This window comes from Cryptomeria japonica, chromosome 1, assembly GCF_030272615.1.
Source record: "Cryptomeria japonica chromosome 1, Sugi_1.0, whole genome shotgun sequence".
Lineage (NCBI taxonomy): Eukaryota > Viridiplantae > Streptophyta > Pinopsida > Cupressales > Cupressaceae > Cryptomeria > Cryptomeria japonica.
In genome coordinates, this window is record NC_081405.1 from 186,299,932 (window position 1) to 186,314,671 (window position 14,740).

The 14,740-nt window shown below is 36.7% G+C and overlaps 1 protein-coding gene across 2 annotated transcripts; it reads right to left on the bottom strand.

Moving 5' to 3' along the window:
• Window positions 1–11,478: 11,478 nt before the first annotated feature.
• LOC131066148 (uncharacterized) lies at window positions 11,479–14,379 on the bottom strand. Of its 2 annotated transcripts, XM_058000850.2 has the most exons (4): window positions 14,058–14,377; window positions 13,867–13,950; window positions 12,199–12,334; window positions 11,479–12,106 (listed from the first exon to the last, which is right to left on the bottom strand). In XM_058000850.2, the coding sequence occupies exons 1-4, from the start codon at window positions 14,343–14,345 to the stop codon at window positions 11,982–11,984; spliced, it is 633 nt and encodes a 210-aa protein (XP_057856833.2). In that variant the 5' UTR covers window positions 14,346–14,377; the 3' UTR covers window positions 11,479–11,981. The 2 variants fall into 2 exon arrangements, with proteins under 2 accessions (XP_057856833.2, XP_057856834.2); XM_058000851.2 differs by lacking the exon at window positions 13,867–13,950 and having other exon boundaries at window positions 14,058–14,379.
• Between the last annotated feature and the right edge of the window lie 361 nt (window positions 14,380–14,740).

Below are 14,740 nucleotides of genomic sequence, written 5' to 3' on the forward strand. Positions count from 1 at the left end.
GTCAGCAATTTAAAAATTGGTGGACGCAAAAAATAATGCCTAAGGAGTGACTGCTGCAATCAGAAAATGTGTAACAGCCAGCCACTGCATAAAATTGGAATGGCACCAGATGAGACATCAGCACAATAGTCATGGTTTTAATGCACCACTGGCCAGGAGTGAAGGGCATAAGTAACTGCCACACCTTTATATATATTCTTTTGTAACAGTTAAAGGTGGCAGGCCTTTTGTAAACCCCTGTAGAATAGAAGACTATCCCTTGTGCTTAAAATTGTCGTGAATAAAAATGACTGCCAATTTGACCAAGGAAAAATTTATCATTGGGAATTGTCTTGACATTTCCACTTTTTTGTGCACCACCCAACAATGATTTGGGATTTACACAGGTTGAGAAATCTCTGCATTCACTAGAGGCTTGAATGCTGACAAGACTTTGTTGCAAGGGTTGGACGTTCAACAAATCGAGAAACATTAATTGAAAAATTTTAAGGTTCAGTGTTTCACACATGAGAAATTAAGTTACAGTTGATCCTTATTGAAAAGGATCTATGGGATGTGGTAATTGGAGCGGCAATAAGGCCAACTGATGTTGATGGAAGCACAAAATGGAGTGCAAAGGATCAAAGAGCAATAGCATTGATTGGTCTTGGACTTTCAGATGCATACCTTCATCATATCAACTTATCGAAGACCCCAAAGGAAGTGTGGGATGATTTGAATGCTTTCTTTGGATCAAAAGTATTGAGTGCAAAGATGGGTTTAAAGCAGAAATTGTTTGGACTAAAAATGATGCAAGGTGATAATATTGTTCAACATATCGGTAAGTTTCATTCCCTATTGAATCAACTAGCTAGGATAAATGCTAAAGTAGATGATGATGATGATGCAATAGCAATTTTATTATATAGCATACCTCCTAGTTATGGTAATATTGTGTTAACATTGAACAAAGTAGAAAATTGACTCAACTTTAATTGATGAAGGAGCTAAGAAAAATGACTCAACTAAAGAGGAAACTACAATGTTTGGCAAAAACAAGCCCAACCAATCCTTCAAATCTAGATCTTCTACATCAAAGGAAAACCGTTTTTTCAAGGATAGAATTTTATGCTACTATTGCAAGAAGGGACACATTATTATGAATTGCATTCAACATGCCAAGGATCTACTTGAAGGCAAGCTAAATAAGGATAAGGCATTGGTTGCAGATGATGAAGAATGCCTTTTTGAAGTGGCTATTGAAGACCATTCACATGAATACAATGAGGAGGAATATATCGTCTAAATCAAACCAAAAGTTTTTATTTGTGATTGGATGTGTTTGTCAGATAGATGTGTTTGTCCCTATCCAAACTTCTTGTAAGACTTTGTACTGATATGTTAGTCCCTAGCCTTGTTTCCATGGGTAGTTGTGTTTGTCCCTATCCTTGGCTGGAAGACAATAAGCATAGCGAGGCTAGTTTCGCTATTGTTTGTCACGAGCAGATGTGTATGTCTCTATTCATACCTTATGATGAACTATAGAACGTGGTCATCAAGTATTGTTGGTCCAGTTATCCCCATTGAGAGAATGATGCAATATGGAGGGTGTTAGGAATATTGCATCATAGGATGTATAAAATAATTATTTGTTTTAGATTGTTAAATAGGTTATTAGAATAGTGCTACGTATTGAGTTGTTAAAAACAACTCAATATTTATAGAAAAGTTGTTTGGGGAGTGTTGGTGTACGTTTTATCATATACCGAACATTAGAATTAAGTATCCGAGGATACTCTATCCTCTCCTGAACAAAATCACTACTTGTGCCAAGATTGCGAGAAAGACCACAAGGGAACTCCAAAGTCTATATGTGCGAACAAGTGACTTTGTGTTGGATAGCTACCTTGGTTATGTATGTTGAAATACAAGGGGGACTTACACTTGACAACTAGTATCATTCACAAGCTGGACTTAGGAGAATTTATCAATAAATGGCTGGACTTAGGAGAATTTATCAATAAATGCTCTTTGGTTTTGGATTTTCTGATTTGGGATTTCAATAAAAAAGGATAAAAAGGATAAGGGTTCAAAAGTTCTATGCTACTTATAAGCTATTCCTATGAACTTGAGAGACGGTAAAGACTGGGTGAAACCGGTAACAACACTTTGTTTCGCCACACTTGGACACCTACACAAAGCGGGTGCAATCTTCTAGGGTTGTGCTTAAGATTTTCACACTTATGAATAATACAACAATTGAACAATATTACTCAAAGTAGAAGTTAAGCATCCACATCAAAAGCTCAGGCTAACTTTACACATCGAATGAAAATCATCCATCCAACAAAAGTATGAGCAAAATTTCACCAATTTTGAACTATCAATCCTTCATTCATCTAACAACTTCAAAGCAAATTACTTAAAGCAAATCTATTCTAAGTGTTGAAGAAAACATGCAACCATGCAACCACTTGATAACAATAAGACTTCAAAACAATACTGATAATGAACTTTTTATAATCCAAGTAGCTCTATGCAACAATTTCATAAATCTCTCCACACTGAAATGAAATGAGAGAATGAGTTTATATAGAGTTTCTGAAAACAAATGAAAGGCCGAGATCATTCTAAGATCAACTGTCAAAATTAAGACAACCTAACCCTAATTAGAGTTTCCCAAAATAAAATCAATATCCAGTGCATGCAAGACAAATGGCACAAGGTGCTATTTTTTAGGATTGCACCCCCTTCTCCTATTGAGAGGGAGAAGGTTCAATGAACTTGGACACAATCTGATCAACCTCTTCCATCGTGACATGTGGCAGCATGCTAACTCCAAATTCTAATCCTTCCAAATCATCTGCACATATAGCAAAAGTGATTTCCCAATCTAATTCCTATTTTTGGAAAGCATCTCTGATAGACAGGAGGTTTGATGCCTTAGCCAGATTCTGCTTCAGGACTAGTCCAGTGGAGAAGATATCCTGTGTCTTGGTCTTTAGATTTTCCAACCGCATATCCTTCTCTCAAATAGTTTCCTTTTCAAGTACCTCTGCAGCTACAAGGTAAACCTTGTCTTGAATTTCTTTTATATGCTCCTCAACCTTGTCAGCCTTTACTTTCTCCAAGACTTCACTATGTGCAACCAATGTCCAGTGCCAACTGCTGAAGTCATATGCAGCTCTTGCTTCTATTATATTTCCATCAATTAGTTCTTGCTTCGAAACTCCTTTCAATTCTCTAAGGCATGGAATAATTCTTTCTTGGATGTCCTGAAGGTTGGCCTATGCTTCTACCATGTTTGCAATCTTGGAGAGCAAAGAGGAGTTTTGTCCATATGTTAGTGCTAACCTTTCCACAAATGTGGTTGCCTTTTTACTTGTGCTTTCCATCCATGCCTTGGTCTCTCTGGCTGTCGTTGTTTCTTCCTTAGAACTTCTAACTGTTTCTTGTGGATTCAAGAGTGAAGGGGCTTCTGGATTGGCTTGATTAAGTGGCTTAGTCAAGTGTTGAATGTATTCTCTCAGGGGCTCAACTTCTTTCTTATATTCTTTCTTCTTTTCTACTTCCTTGTCCACTCTTGCCTTCATGGAAGCAACTGAATTATCCAAGTCTTCAGCTTCTTGTTTCTTGGTAGTTGGTCCTAAACTAATTGCAGTGACTTCATATTCATGGGGACCAATATCTCCCTTTTCCTTGTCCACTTTGGCACAGCAATTTGCACCGTCTTGCAACTAGCTTCATCTCTCTGGATGGTGGAAAACCTTTTGGCTAGCTTCTTTGTGGCAACCTATTCTAATCTGGCCAAGAAATCTGCCATATCATCCTCTTCTTGAACTTCTATTTCTTGTGTCTTTATTTTCAATCTCTCCTTCAACCAATCGAGAACAGTGGGCTGCTCAATGCCTTCCATTTCCTGATTGCATTTTTCACACATGATATCCCGAAGGGCGGAAATCATTCCTTCTTGGAATTCACCTTCCTCAACATCCATTTCATTGTCTGATTCCAATACTTTTGTGCCAGTAGGAGATGGAGGCTATTCATCTTCTTGATGGATCGACTCTACGTTTTCTTCATGAACTGGGGAAGGAATTTCCATCTCTACCAATGACTTATCAATAGCCAATATATCATTTATGTTTGTCGATGCGGCAGAACGAGATGGTTCTAGCCTTTGTTTCTTCTGAGCAATCCCTTCATTCACAACTACCTTCCCTTTATTTTTAGCACTCTCAATTGGTCTGGCACTTTGAGTTACTTCCTCATTTGAAGAATATCCTTCTGCTTCACCCATCAGGTCATAAGTCAAGATTATATTTCTCCGTCTTAATCTATGACATTGTTGATCAACCCACCACCTGGAATATTTCATAACTGGCCGCATCAAGGTGGTCAAGTCTGCATGCTCTGGTTCTGACCATTTGATAGGAGAAAGAGGTGCATGCTCATCAAAGTCAGGCTGAGTATATTCTGCATTATCTTCCAGCTAATCCGGTACAAGGAAAGGTTCAGTCGTTCTGATCAAGCTTACTGGCAGTCTGGAACATAGTCTTTTCTTGATGTCAAATTCATCTGCAACATTTGCCCAATAATCTTCTATGTCCACTCTATGTTTGAATCTTTCTCCATTCACTGATCCAATATTGTTGTGAGGATCATAGTTAACTCTAGACCGGTAGAATGTAAAGGGATACCACTGCATCTCTAGCCTAGCACTTTCAACTGCCTGTGTTGTCAGACAAGACTCCTCCATATTTCCAATAAAGAATGGAAAGGCAATTGTTGCTTTTTGCCTTATTTTTTTGAAGCTTTCATGTGTTTCAGGTTATCTAAGAACTTCAAGTAGGACCATCTTGTTGGTTGGATAGATCGGAAGTCGGTAAGGACGACCGTCAAAACCTTGAACTCTTATGTATGTAAATTTTGGAAACTAGATAAACCAAGATCCATACTTGCTGATTAAACTTTTGGCTTTAAGAGACAACCTTTGGTGAGTTCCTCCTTGTAATGTCCTTGTGATGTACATCAAGAATGCATCATCGACTCGCTTGAAGTGGGTTTTCTCCTTGAGTTGTAGCTGATGATAACAATCATAAGACTTGATTCATTTTCTACATTGCCGACTACGCCTCTACAGATCAATTCGGAATATCTAAAATTTCTGGCCAATGAGTAGATAATGTAGGAGCTCATGTAGAATGTCTTTGTCTTCTCCAAATTTATCAACTGTTCATGAAGACTCTTGCTGATTATGCGGGACCAATTGAACATTTTGACTCCCGAGGTAATTTCATCTATAAAATAGTACATCCATGTCTCGAATGGTGCACCCTGAGGGCTGCCCATTACTCTATTCAGCAGCAAGATGATATCACCATATTCTTCTTTGAAGTATGGATGCAACAGATGCTTTAGCACTTTTCCCTGGGGTCTTTTCTTTTCCAACCAGGACTTGTTAATATTTGTCGCACAAAGTTCAGACTAGTTATCATAGATCCTCTGGGTGTCTTCTTTGGTCTTGTAGGAGGTATTATTGTAGTTTGGAATTCCAAATGTCTCTTGAATGGCTCTCTGAAAGATTAGCTACAACCCTTCCATCAGGAGCAATGATCTCTCTTGATGGTGCAATGTAGTGAATAGCACACTCTACTATCAGCTCAGCACACTCCTTAGCTAGAGGAAATCCAACTGCCTAGACGATGCCATTTCTCATCATCCGGCAAGCAATGGGCGTCGAGAGGTGTCCATCATGCCCATACATTCTCTTTTTGAATTCTTCCATATCTACATGTCCAAGGTCAATGTCTGTGACATTCTTCCATTTAGATTTGATCTTGGATTTTGGCTACACTCCCTTACTAGCGAACTTCATTGGTACTTTTCTGGAAGGTGTTTCTTTGGTGGTTATCAACCTGCAAAACACATGAAAATTCACTATTATTTCTAAGGTTTTAATTCTGATTTTTTATCCTCTTTCTTGGAATTTTCACTTTCACCCTGTTAAAAGGTTAAATTTCTATGAAAAAGTAAACTGAAAGTGAAGAATTTAGTCAAGAAATTGATAAAATTTGAGACAAATAAGACATGATAGTAGAAAAATGCAGTCAATTTCATATTTTGTGTCTCAAAAATTGATCTTTGTGACTAAAATTCACCTTCAATTCTGAAAATCTGTCTTAAAATCAGAAAAAAAAGTCAATTTCCACAAAATTTGAGAGAACTTTTTCTCAGTTGCTCTCCAAATTCTCAAACTGAATAATGAATTTGAAAGTGACCAGTTGAAAATATATAGAGTTTAAGGTTTTTAAACTTGGAAGCTTCTTCTTTGTGTTTTTTTTGTTTTTCTAATTTTTTATTATTTTTTTGTGTTTTAATGTTTTAAATCTTTCCAAAATGGAAAGTTTTATTTCTCTCTCAAATTCATCCTTAACTAAGGAATCTTCTAGAACTTTCTTTCAAATTGAATTTTCTTGAATTTTTGAAATTATTTCTCTATTGAAATTATTTTCCCTTCAAAAATAATTCCAAGTGTTGGAAAATATTAAAAATATTCATGTGTCAAGAAAAATTATTTTCCAACCCATTCGATGATGAACCCTCAATTTCATGTGCAAATTTTTGTCAAAATTATTTTTCCTTTAGCCAATTTTTGCTTTCATCATGGCAAGTTGATTGTCTTCATGTTTGATCCATGGGCAAAATTTTATGTCTTGTCAAGCATCTTCACATATTCCATTTATGCTTGGACAAATTTGGAATGTCTAAGTCTTGCCAAATTGTGTTTGATCGAATTTCCAAGATGTTTGGACAGTCTACCTTGGGAGATTTTCCTTTAGGCAAATTTTCATGTTTTCTTAGTCTTTGCCACGTCTTGGCACACACTTTTTATCTTATCCTTAGCATAGGCGGGCTTCATGTCTTAGCCAACTTGGTCTTACTTTATTCCACCATGGGCGGAATCTAGGTTTGCTTGGACATTGTCTTCTTATGCTTGGCGAATTTGGAAGATTTTTTAGACATCCATCTTATGCTTCTTTCCATGCTTTTGTTTTCTTTCTTCATGGCGGACTTGGAAGAGTCTTCAGGTCCAATATCATTAGGCATATAATCGAATGCTTCAACACTTGAATCAGAACCAAAATTCTTCAGTTCCTCTAAACCAAAATTTTCTCTAGTAATTCGTCATCCTAATTTAACTTACTTTGATCACCAGTCAGCTCCACCTTGACCTCTTTTCAAATTATGAGATTCTCAGCCCTAGCATCTTTTCCTTCATTTTATTCAGCTACCTCATCAACACTCTAGAGCTTGACAATCAAAATCATGTTCCAACATAGTGTTCCAATACAGGAATTAACAATATCAGGCAATCGTCCATGGCCCTGCAGTTCTGGATCCTTATCACTGGGATTTCTCCTTCTTCCAACTTCTTGTCAACATCTACACAATTAATTTTTACATGATAATTAAAGGACTGGTTCTCATACTAGAGGCTCCTCAATGCAATGTCAGGTGAGAAGTGATATTTAATCGAATAGACTTTACCAACATCAACACCAGTCATTGAAGAGGATGCATCACTGCTTACTTAAAAACTTAGTCACGAATGACTTGGAGACCATTTGTGCTGTATCATGATATCATCCAGCCAACTCGCAATGGTCAAGGCACTCTCATCTAGATTAGACCCTCAAACATTGTCATCGTTATGGATCAACTCTTCTTCAGCCAATAGGCTTGAGGAGGAATCAGTCTTTTTCTCATTTAAAGACACTTATAAAATATCCACTATCAAATGGACTCGCAATCAATGAGAAAATCCTATTCTTCAATGTGTTATCCTCTCTTCTATCAGTTCTTCCCAGGGACCTTTGATTCCTTCATTATTCTTCATCATAATCGTGCACATTGCAAAGCTTCATGCCCCTAACCTTATTTGCCCTACTCCTGTATTATTGATTGGGATCATCCATATTACAGTCATTGGTTAAATTTTTCAATGTGATAAGCCCAAATCATCCTCTCACAACAGAATGAAGGCATTATTTGTTACCATCAAGCCGATACATGTTAGAGGCACCTAAATCAGGTTGCCCTTCATATTAAATGCCAGAGTGTTGTCAGCACTGAACAGCTGCCTGGAATGCTCATAGGCAAACAACTTGTCATTCATATGTCTCTGCAAAGCATAGGGGCCAGTTTATAAGACAAATTTTGATAAGGACACTCCCATTAATACATACAGTCTGCAAACTTTCCCCCTTGTTTCTGTTCTTACAGCATTAGTTTCATTGTCTTACAAAAAAATGTGTGCATAGTTTTGCAATGTAGCACAAACTGCTATGCAAATATTTCATAATCCCTATACTATGTCTTTAAATGAAATTGCAGGCATGCAATATAAATGGGCTAGTTTTCATTGTACTGTATTTGTACGCCCTTAAGCCTGTCCATATTCTGAAACTAAATAGATAATTGAGCATAGGTTGGTTCCTGAAATTAGACACTTGGTCAAAGGTAACCATTTGTATATTCATCACATCAGCAATAAACTAATTCCAATGATAAATTGGTGCCTTCAGTAACACAATAGATGACCAGAACAACTGAACCATACAAAAGTGAGCAAATTGTATTATCAAAGGCTAAAGCCATGATATTTTGGTTAAAACTTAGTTGGATAAGAAATATGCATAACCTCATGCCTATCCATGTCCAATAGACCTCAATGGATTGATCAAATATCTGCAATATTGCAGAAGAACTGCAACATCACATTGGGGTCAAGCACTTCTATGTTTTGAGGAAATCAATACATCTTTCTTAAATCATTAGCATCGATAGAAAGAACTACTTCCCCATCTTCCTTAACCACAACACTTTAAACCATCAAGAACCATCAGATACCCAAAACATTTTTGTGATAGCAACATTGGAAAAGCCACTATACCACAATCAAGCTGCCATGGAGTTCCTATTCTTTATTTCATTTACTTTCCAGTAAATGAAACTTCTACCGTGAGCTCTTCATTTGAGCATCCATCATGGTCTCCCAATCATCTACTATGCCCTCTTTGATATATAGGTGCAAGTCTGTCTGCCGCATAAATAGCTGCTTTGGAGGTTTGTTAGTTAACAGCCTCATCAAAAGCACTTCCCCAAGTACTTGGAAAATTGTCTACTAAGTCAAACTGCTCATTGTCTCTTTTCCTTTCCTCTGCATACCTATTTTATCCTTCTCGACAAGAGAATAAAGTGTATTGATAGTGTTGGACTTGTTTGCAATATCTCATACTTGCAGTTCTTTAGCCTTTCTTTCTCCTCTTTCACCCTCATTGTTTTAGCTCATGTGTAAATCATTATATTTTTTTAAGTCATTTTGATGACCCTTAATACAATATACAAGCAAGGCAATAATACCTTCATTGATTCCTACTCGTGCAATATGTCATCTTTATATATAAAAATCAGATTATCCCTTTTTAAATTCATGTGAAATGAAAATCACAATCTCAAACAATCCATTCACTCAGTGGCCCACCAATCATTATACTTAATTTGACGTAAATCATCAATACACATGCTTTATTATTGAGAAGATTGCCACACATCATTCAGCCAGCATGCAGTTACCACATCAAACTGTGGGTCAACAGATTTTTGAATTTTTGATAATTGCTCCATCAACAATGAGAATGGGCCCAGAAGGCCAACAAGCCTACAAACTAATGATTTTTCACTTAGAATAGGACATCATTTTCATGCCAACAAAGTTAATTGTCAACATTGCCAATACTTTTCATTTCTTAGTCAATTCTGTTCATTTTATTTGTCTCATAGCATGATCAAAAGTATAAGCAGGACTGATATGCTTATGGGCCAATGATTTCCGATGTCTTTTCACTTTCACTAATTAAGTGTTAGCCTATCAGGATACTGGTTGTCCAAATAAAGCTACTGAACCTATGCGTTGATTGGTCAATGATTCTCCTCCCTTAGCCAATTTTCAAAGTTCTCTTGATCATTCTTTCTGCGATCAAAAGCATGGTTCATGTGATAACTTTTTGGACTCAAAACTTGGAAAAGTTGACCTCAGACCTAAAAGACTAATCCAGTCTGATTCTTGGTCTTCTGAGTTCCAAGGAAGTGTCCTCGTGACCTTTAGGGTATAACCCTGATTCTTGACTCACACTAGCCATTATAAATAGACTCAAAGGACTCTTCAAAGAATCGAAGGAAAAGGGAATTTTTTTGTCTTACTGTTCCATTTTGACACTAATTGCTTTAAAAAATTTGGATTTTATGATCCAAAAAGCAAGTCATATGAAGCTGGACCAAAATGGAATCGTGGAGAACTACTCAGTCAAGAAGGTGACCAGGACTTGGAAACATGGAAATGTCTCAAAAATTTGTGTTCAAATGCATGATACTCTACAGTGATGCTTGGAGGGAAGCTGAGGCAGCCCAGAACATCTAAGAAAGTTTCTCATCAAATTGCAGACAGTAAACCATAATGGAAAGTTGGAAAAGTGAATTCACCACTTTTTACAGGCAGCAAAAGCACCAACTACCACAGTGAGTGCACTGTAAACCACGGCAAACACATTAATGCCCCAGTGAACACATGATCACTGGTCTACAGAAGCAATGAATGCACAATTGTGTGGGCAGAGAGTGGAATATGAAGGGTTTTAGTACTTTAAACAATTCATTTCACATTCAATCTTCCATTTTTGCAACATGGAAGGATAGAGGGATAGCATAACTTGTTTAAAATCCATGTTGGATGGGTAAGCTCATGTTAGAACCTTCATTATACACGTTTTGTGTGGAATTGCATGCACAGGAGACAAGTTTCCCGCGTTGCAGGGATGGTTTTACAGTTGCAAAGGAGATTTGTATGCATCGTACAACTCCAATTAATTTGTTGGGGTGTTGTAACAACTGTATTTAACTGAGGTAGTGATATCGAGAGCTCAAAACTCACTCTTGCTGAAGTTTTAAGCCTTTTAGGGTTTCTCCAGGGCATTTTTGTGTCAGAAGGATGCTCCTTTGCTCTGTTTATGCTCTACTTTTATGTTTAATGTTGTTTACTTCATGCTCAATGTGTATTTATTGTTAATTGCATTCATTTAAGATGTTGAAACAGGGTTTGAAAGTCGTTTTGTTCAGTTATCACATTATATTTCTGCTTGTGGTGAGATAAAGGGGAGTATCTCCTGGGTTATACGGATAATTTCAGCTGGGTGATAACAAGGTCTCTTCAAAATAAGTTAGAAAGAGAAAAACGGAGCATTAACCAATGTGACTTTCCAACACCTCTAGCTGATAAAAAGAATGTGAAGACCATGACACAAACCTCTGTATCTACATAATAAAACTAAAAGCCAAAGTAAATATCAGAACCATTTCCATAGATCAGAAGATAAAATTTGAATACAGTCAAACAAATCAATTCTGCAAAAAAAATGAAAGAATTTTTCTACAAGGAAGTCAATTAAAATTATAAACCATCTGTATTTCAGGTGTTTATGGAAGTACCTCAGATTGTATTTAAACAACCTATATCCACTTAGTTTGATATACTTTAACTTAATTGAGCTGCAGTGATACCCTGTGCAAAACAGCCCAAATGCAGTTAATTAACATTACAGGAAAATATTTAGCATCTTTTGACATGAATGTCAGAAATGATTCTACCATGAAAACTATGTAAGCATGGATAGCATGTGTAAAACATGAATTCTTTACAAGGAAATGATCAGGGTCTTTCCAGCAAAACAAAATTAAACTGGAATTTCACTAATGAGGATGTAGGAACAGTTCTAAATTAAGACACAATTACAAGCTCTTCATTGAGTCTTTTGCTTTTCATGCAAAATCCTTCTTATACATGTAGGAGAGAAGGCAAGGACATTCTATTACTATTTCCTCTTAACAGTAACACTACACAAGAAAGATAAGTGTTAAGTAGTAGTGGCATTAGTCAGAATATGTCAACGTGGAATAAGTGCTTCAAGAACTTGAGCCCCTGGAGGTAGACGCCCCAAGCCAGGCAGAATAACTTTCAAACTCCTAGGCATTGGGGTCAAGTCATAATTGAGGCCTACTAAGACCAAGCCTGCATGAACGTCCAGTCACAGTCATATACAGCATAGTTTTGTTATCATAACATAGCCAAATTCTTAATTTACATATAATATAAGAGTTTACCATGGCTTTTGATGCCGAGAACTTCCTGTGGAGCAATATTTGCAACAAATAAGATCTTCTTCCCAACAGCATCCTCCACATCCATTACATATTTACACTCTGACACCACTGTTCTGACCTCACATCCAATATCCACCTACAACAATAGCTTACTCTTAAAATTACTTGGAATACCATCAGTCCAAGCTCATGACAAAGGATCAAATTACATGACATCGATGCCTCTCAATTCCATTACACTATTGCTAAAAAGATTCATGGAAATTGTCCTCTTTAAATGGAAGGAGGTAAAGGGATTTTGATTGTGAAAAGAAAAACAAGCCTTTAAGGTTTTAACCAATGCAGCTTGATAGCTTAATTAATTTTTATAGCAATTATTATTGAAGGAAAAATTATTCTCAATCTTTCAAAATGACAAGATATGGTCCAAAATTGAGAAGGTATTTCTATTGCCACCATAACAGAGCCCCTGGTACCTAAATATTATATAAATTGCCTCCTGCAATGGGAGCAATTTTGTGTGTGCAGTTATTACCTTCAAAACATTTTGGTAATTAGATACCTGGGCATCCAAATATCTTACCCTTTGAACAAAAGCAACAACTAGGTATTATGTCAAGTGGGCCTGAGGGGTAGGTAGGGTTGTATATCTCATTGAAAGTGAACAAAAGTAAATGGAAAAATCTGGTGTCTGGTGTCTGGCTTGGGGATGACCTGAAAACCTACCTTTGACTTTACATTTCTGTGGAATTTCAATTGTATAGCTTATTTATATGAAATTTTGGAAAGAGGATGTTTCAAAATCTTCAATCATCAAGAATGAGAAGTAACCAGCAATTATTCTATATGAACTGTAGATCCATTCCCACTGGGCCAATCTAAAATCTAGCTTTTGAGTTTTCATAATGCTTCTGGAAGCATTTATCTCATATACACTGTTATCAACTATATATTGTAAATGTCTATCTGCAGTGCAAATGACACCCAACAAACAGACTATCATCCACATAAACATAAAAGTACGCAACCTCTCACAAACATCAAACCTCTAGATGTACAACCGAGTCAATAGACTGAACTTGAGGGGTATGGGATTTCCAAAGGGTTAAGATGTAATGGGAAAATCGCAGATTTGCAACGAAAGATGACCAAAGTTCAAATCCCCACACTCCGATGCAATGGCCTACAACTTGGAGGACATGTCACTTAAAAGTGGATCATTCAGATATGGGTAAGTGAAGGTTGTGGACTATTGAAAATAGGACACATTCATACTGTGCTATCCATTCCATCCCACCACAATCTCAGTGTGAAACCCTAATAAAAAAAATTATAAAAGATTATAACGTAAGACCATGCCCATGCCCAAGATGACACCAACAATAAATTATCCATTAACGACAAGTCTTACCGAGATGATTATGATAACTCCCTGTCACTACTATAACCATGCTGTAACTAAAAGTACAAAATAATGGGGGTCTAGTAAAATAAATTCGAACCATAAGCAGCAAAAAATTATCAATTACCATCAAACGGCCCTTTTCCATCACAGATTTTATATGTTAGTGAATTCCCATTCCACGGCCTCTAAAAAAGAAAACTTTAAAATAAAATTAAAAAAGCAAAAGTTAAATCGCCATGATCAGGATCAAATAGAATACTCACTCTTAGTTCGAGATGGGTTCTACTCGGAGTATTCTTACCACGCTTTGCAGACACTTCGGGATCTATTACAGACTTGGCCTCAGTCTGCAAGACCAAAAAAAGCCTCCACAAATAATTTCATTGCGCGGATTAATTTATACTCATTAAAATTGAAATTTTATACAGAGCAACATACAGAATGAGGAGCTTACAATTAACCCAACACGAAGGTCAATCGCCTGGAATGCAGTAATGTCTAAGTCAGCCTTCACAGGGGGGCAAACTGTCCTGTCAATAACATTTTCTGCAACATCCGCTGCTGTGTGACAGCGAATTCCCGTTATGCTTCTACGATTTCGAAGCGTCTGTGATGATTTTCTGAAAGCGTTGTTAAAATGTTGGAGAGATGATTTGATAGGCAGTGAAGAAAGTTGTGTCGGAAATGAGGAGAGTGAAATGCAGGGTCGGAAGCTGGCAACCATATCCATAGCGATCACCATATTGGTGGACAATGTCCCATTAGCCTTAAGATGTCTATTTGTGTTAAATACTCGCAACTTGGAAAATGCAATCAACTTTGGAAGATGTTTTTTATTATTATTAGTGAATAAGATTTGAACTTATTATCATTTAGGTGATTATAATATGGATTTTGTTATTAAATCAAGGGTCATGTCGATTTGTTGGTTTTTTTTGGTTTTATATGAGGCTTTGAACACAGAATTAAGTATTCCATCGTCTTTTGAACAAGGAAATCTTATATGCTAAATAATATGATCAAGTAAAGTAATCTCGTGGTTTCTTTAGTCAAGTTTTGACGATGCAAATTTGGATAGTCTCAGTTGAAATGATGTGATATGTTGGTATTACAAAGGGACTTACGTTTATGAATCGC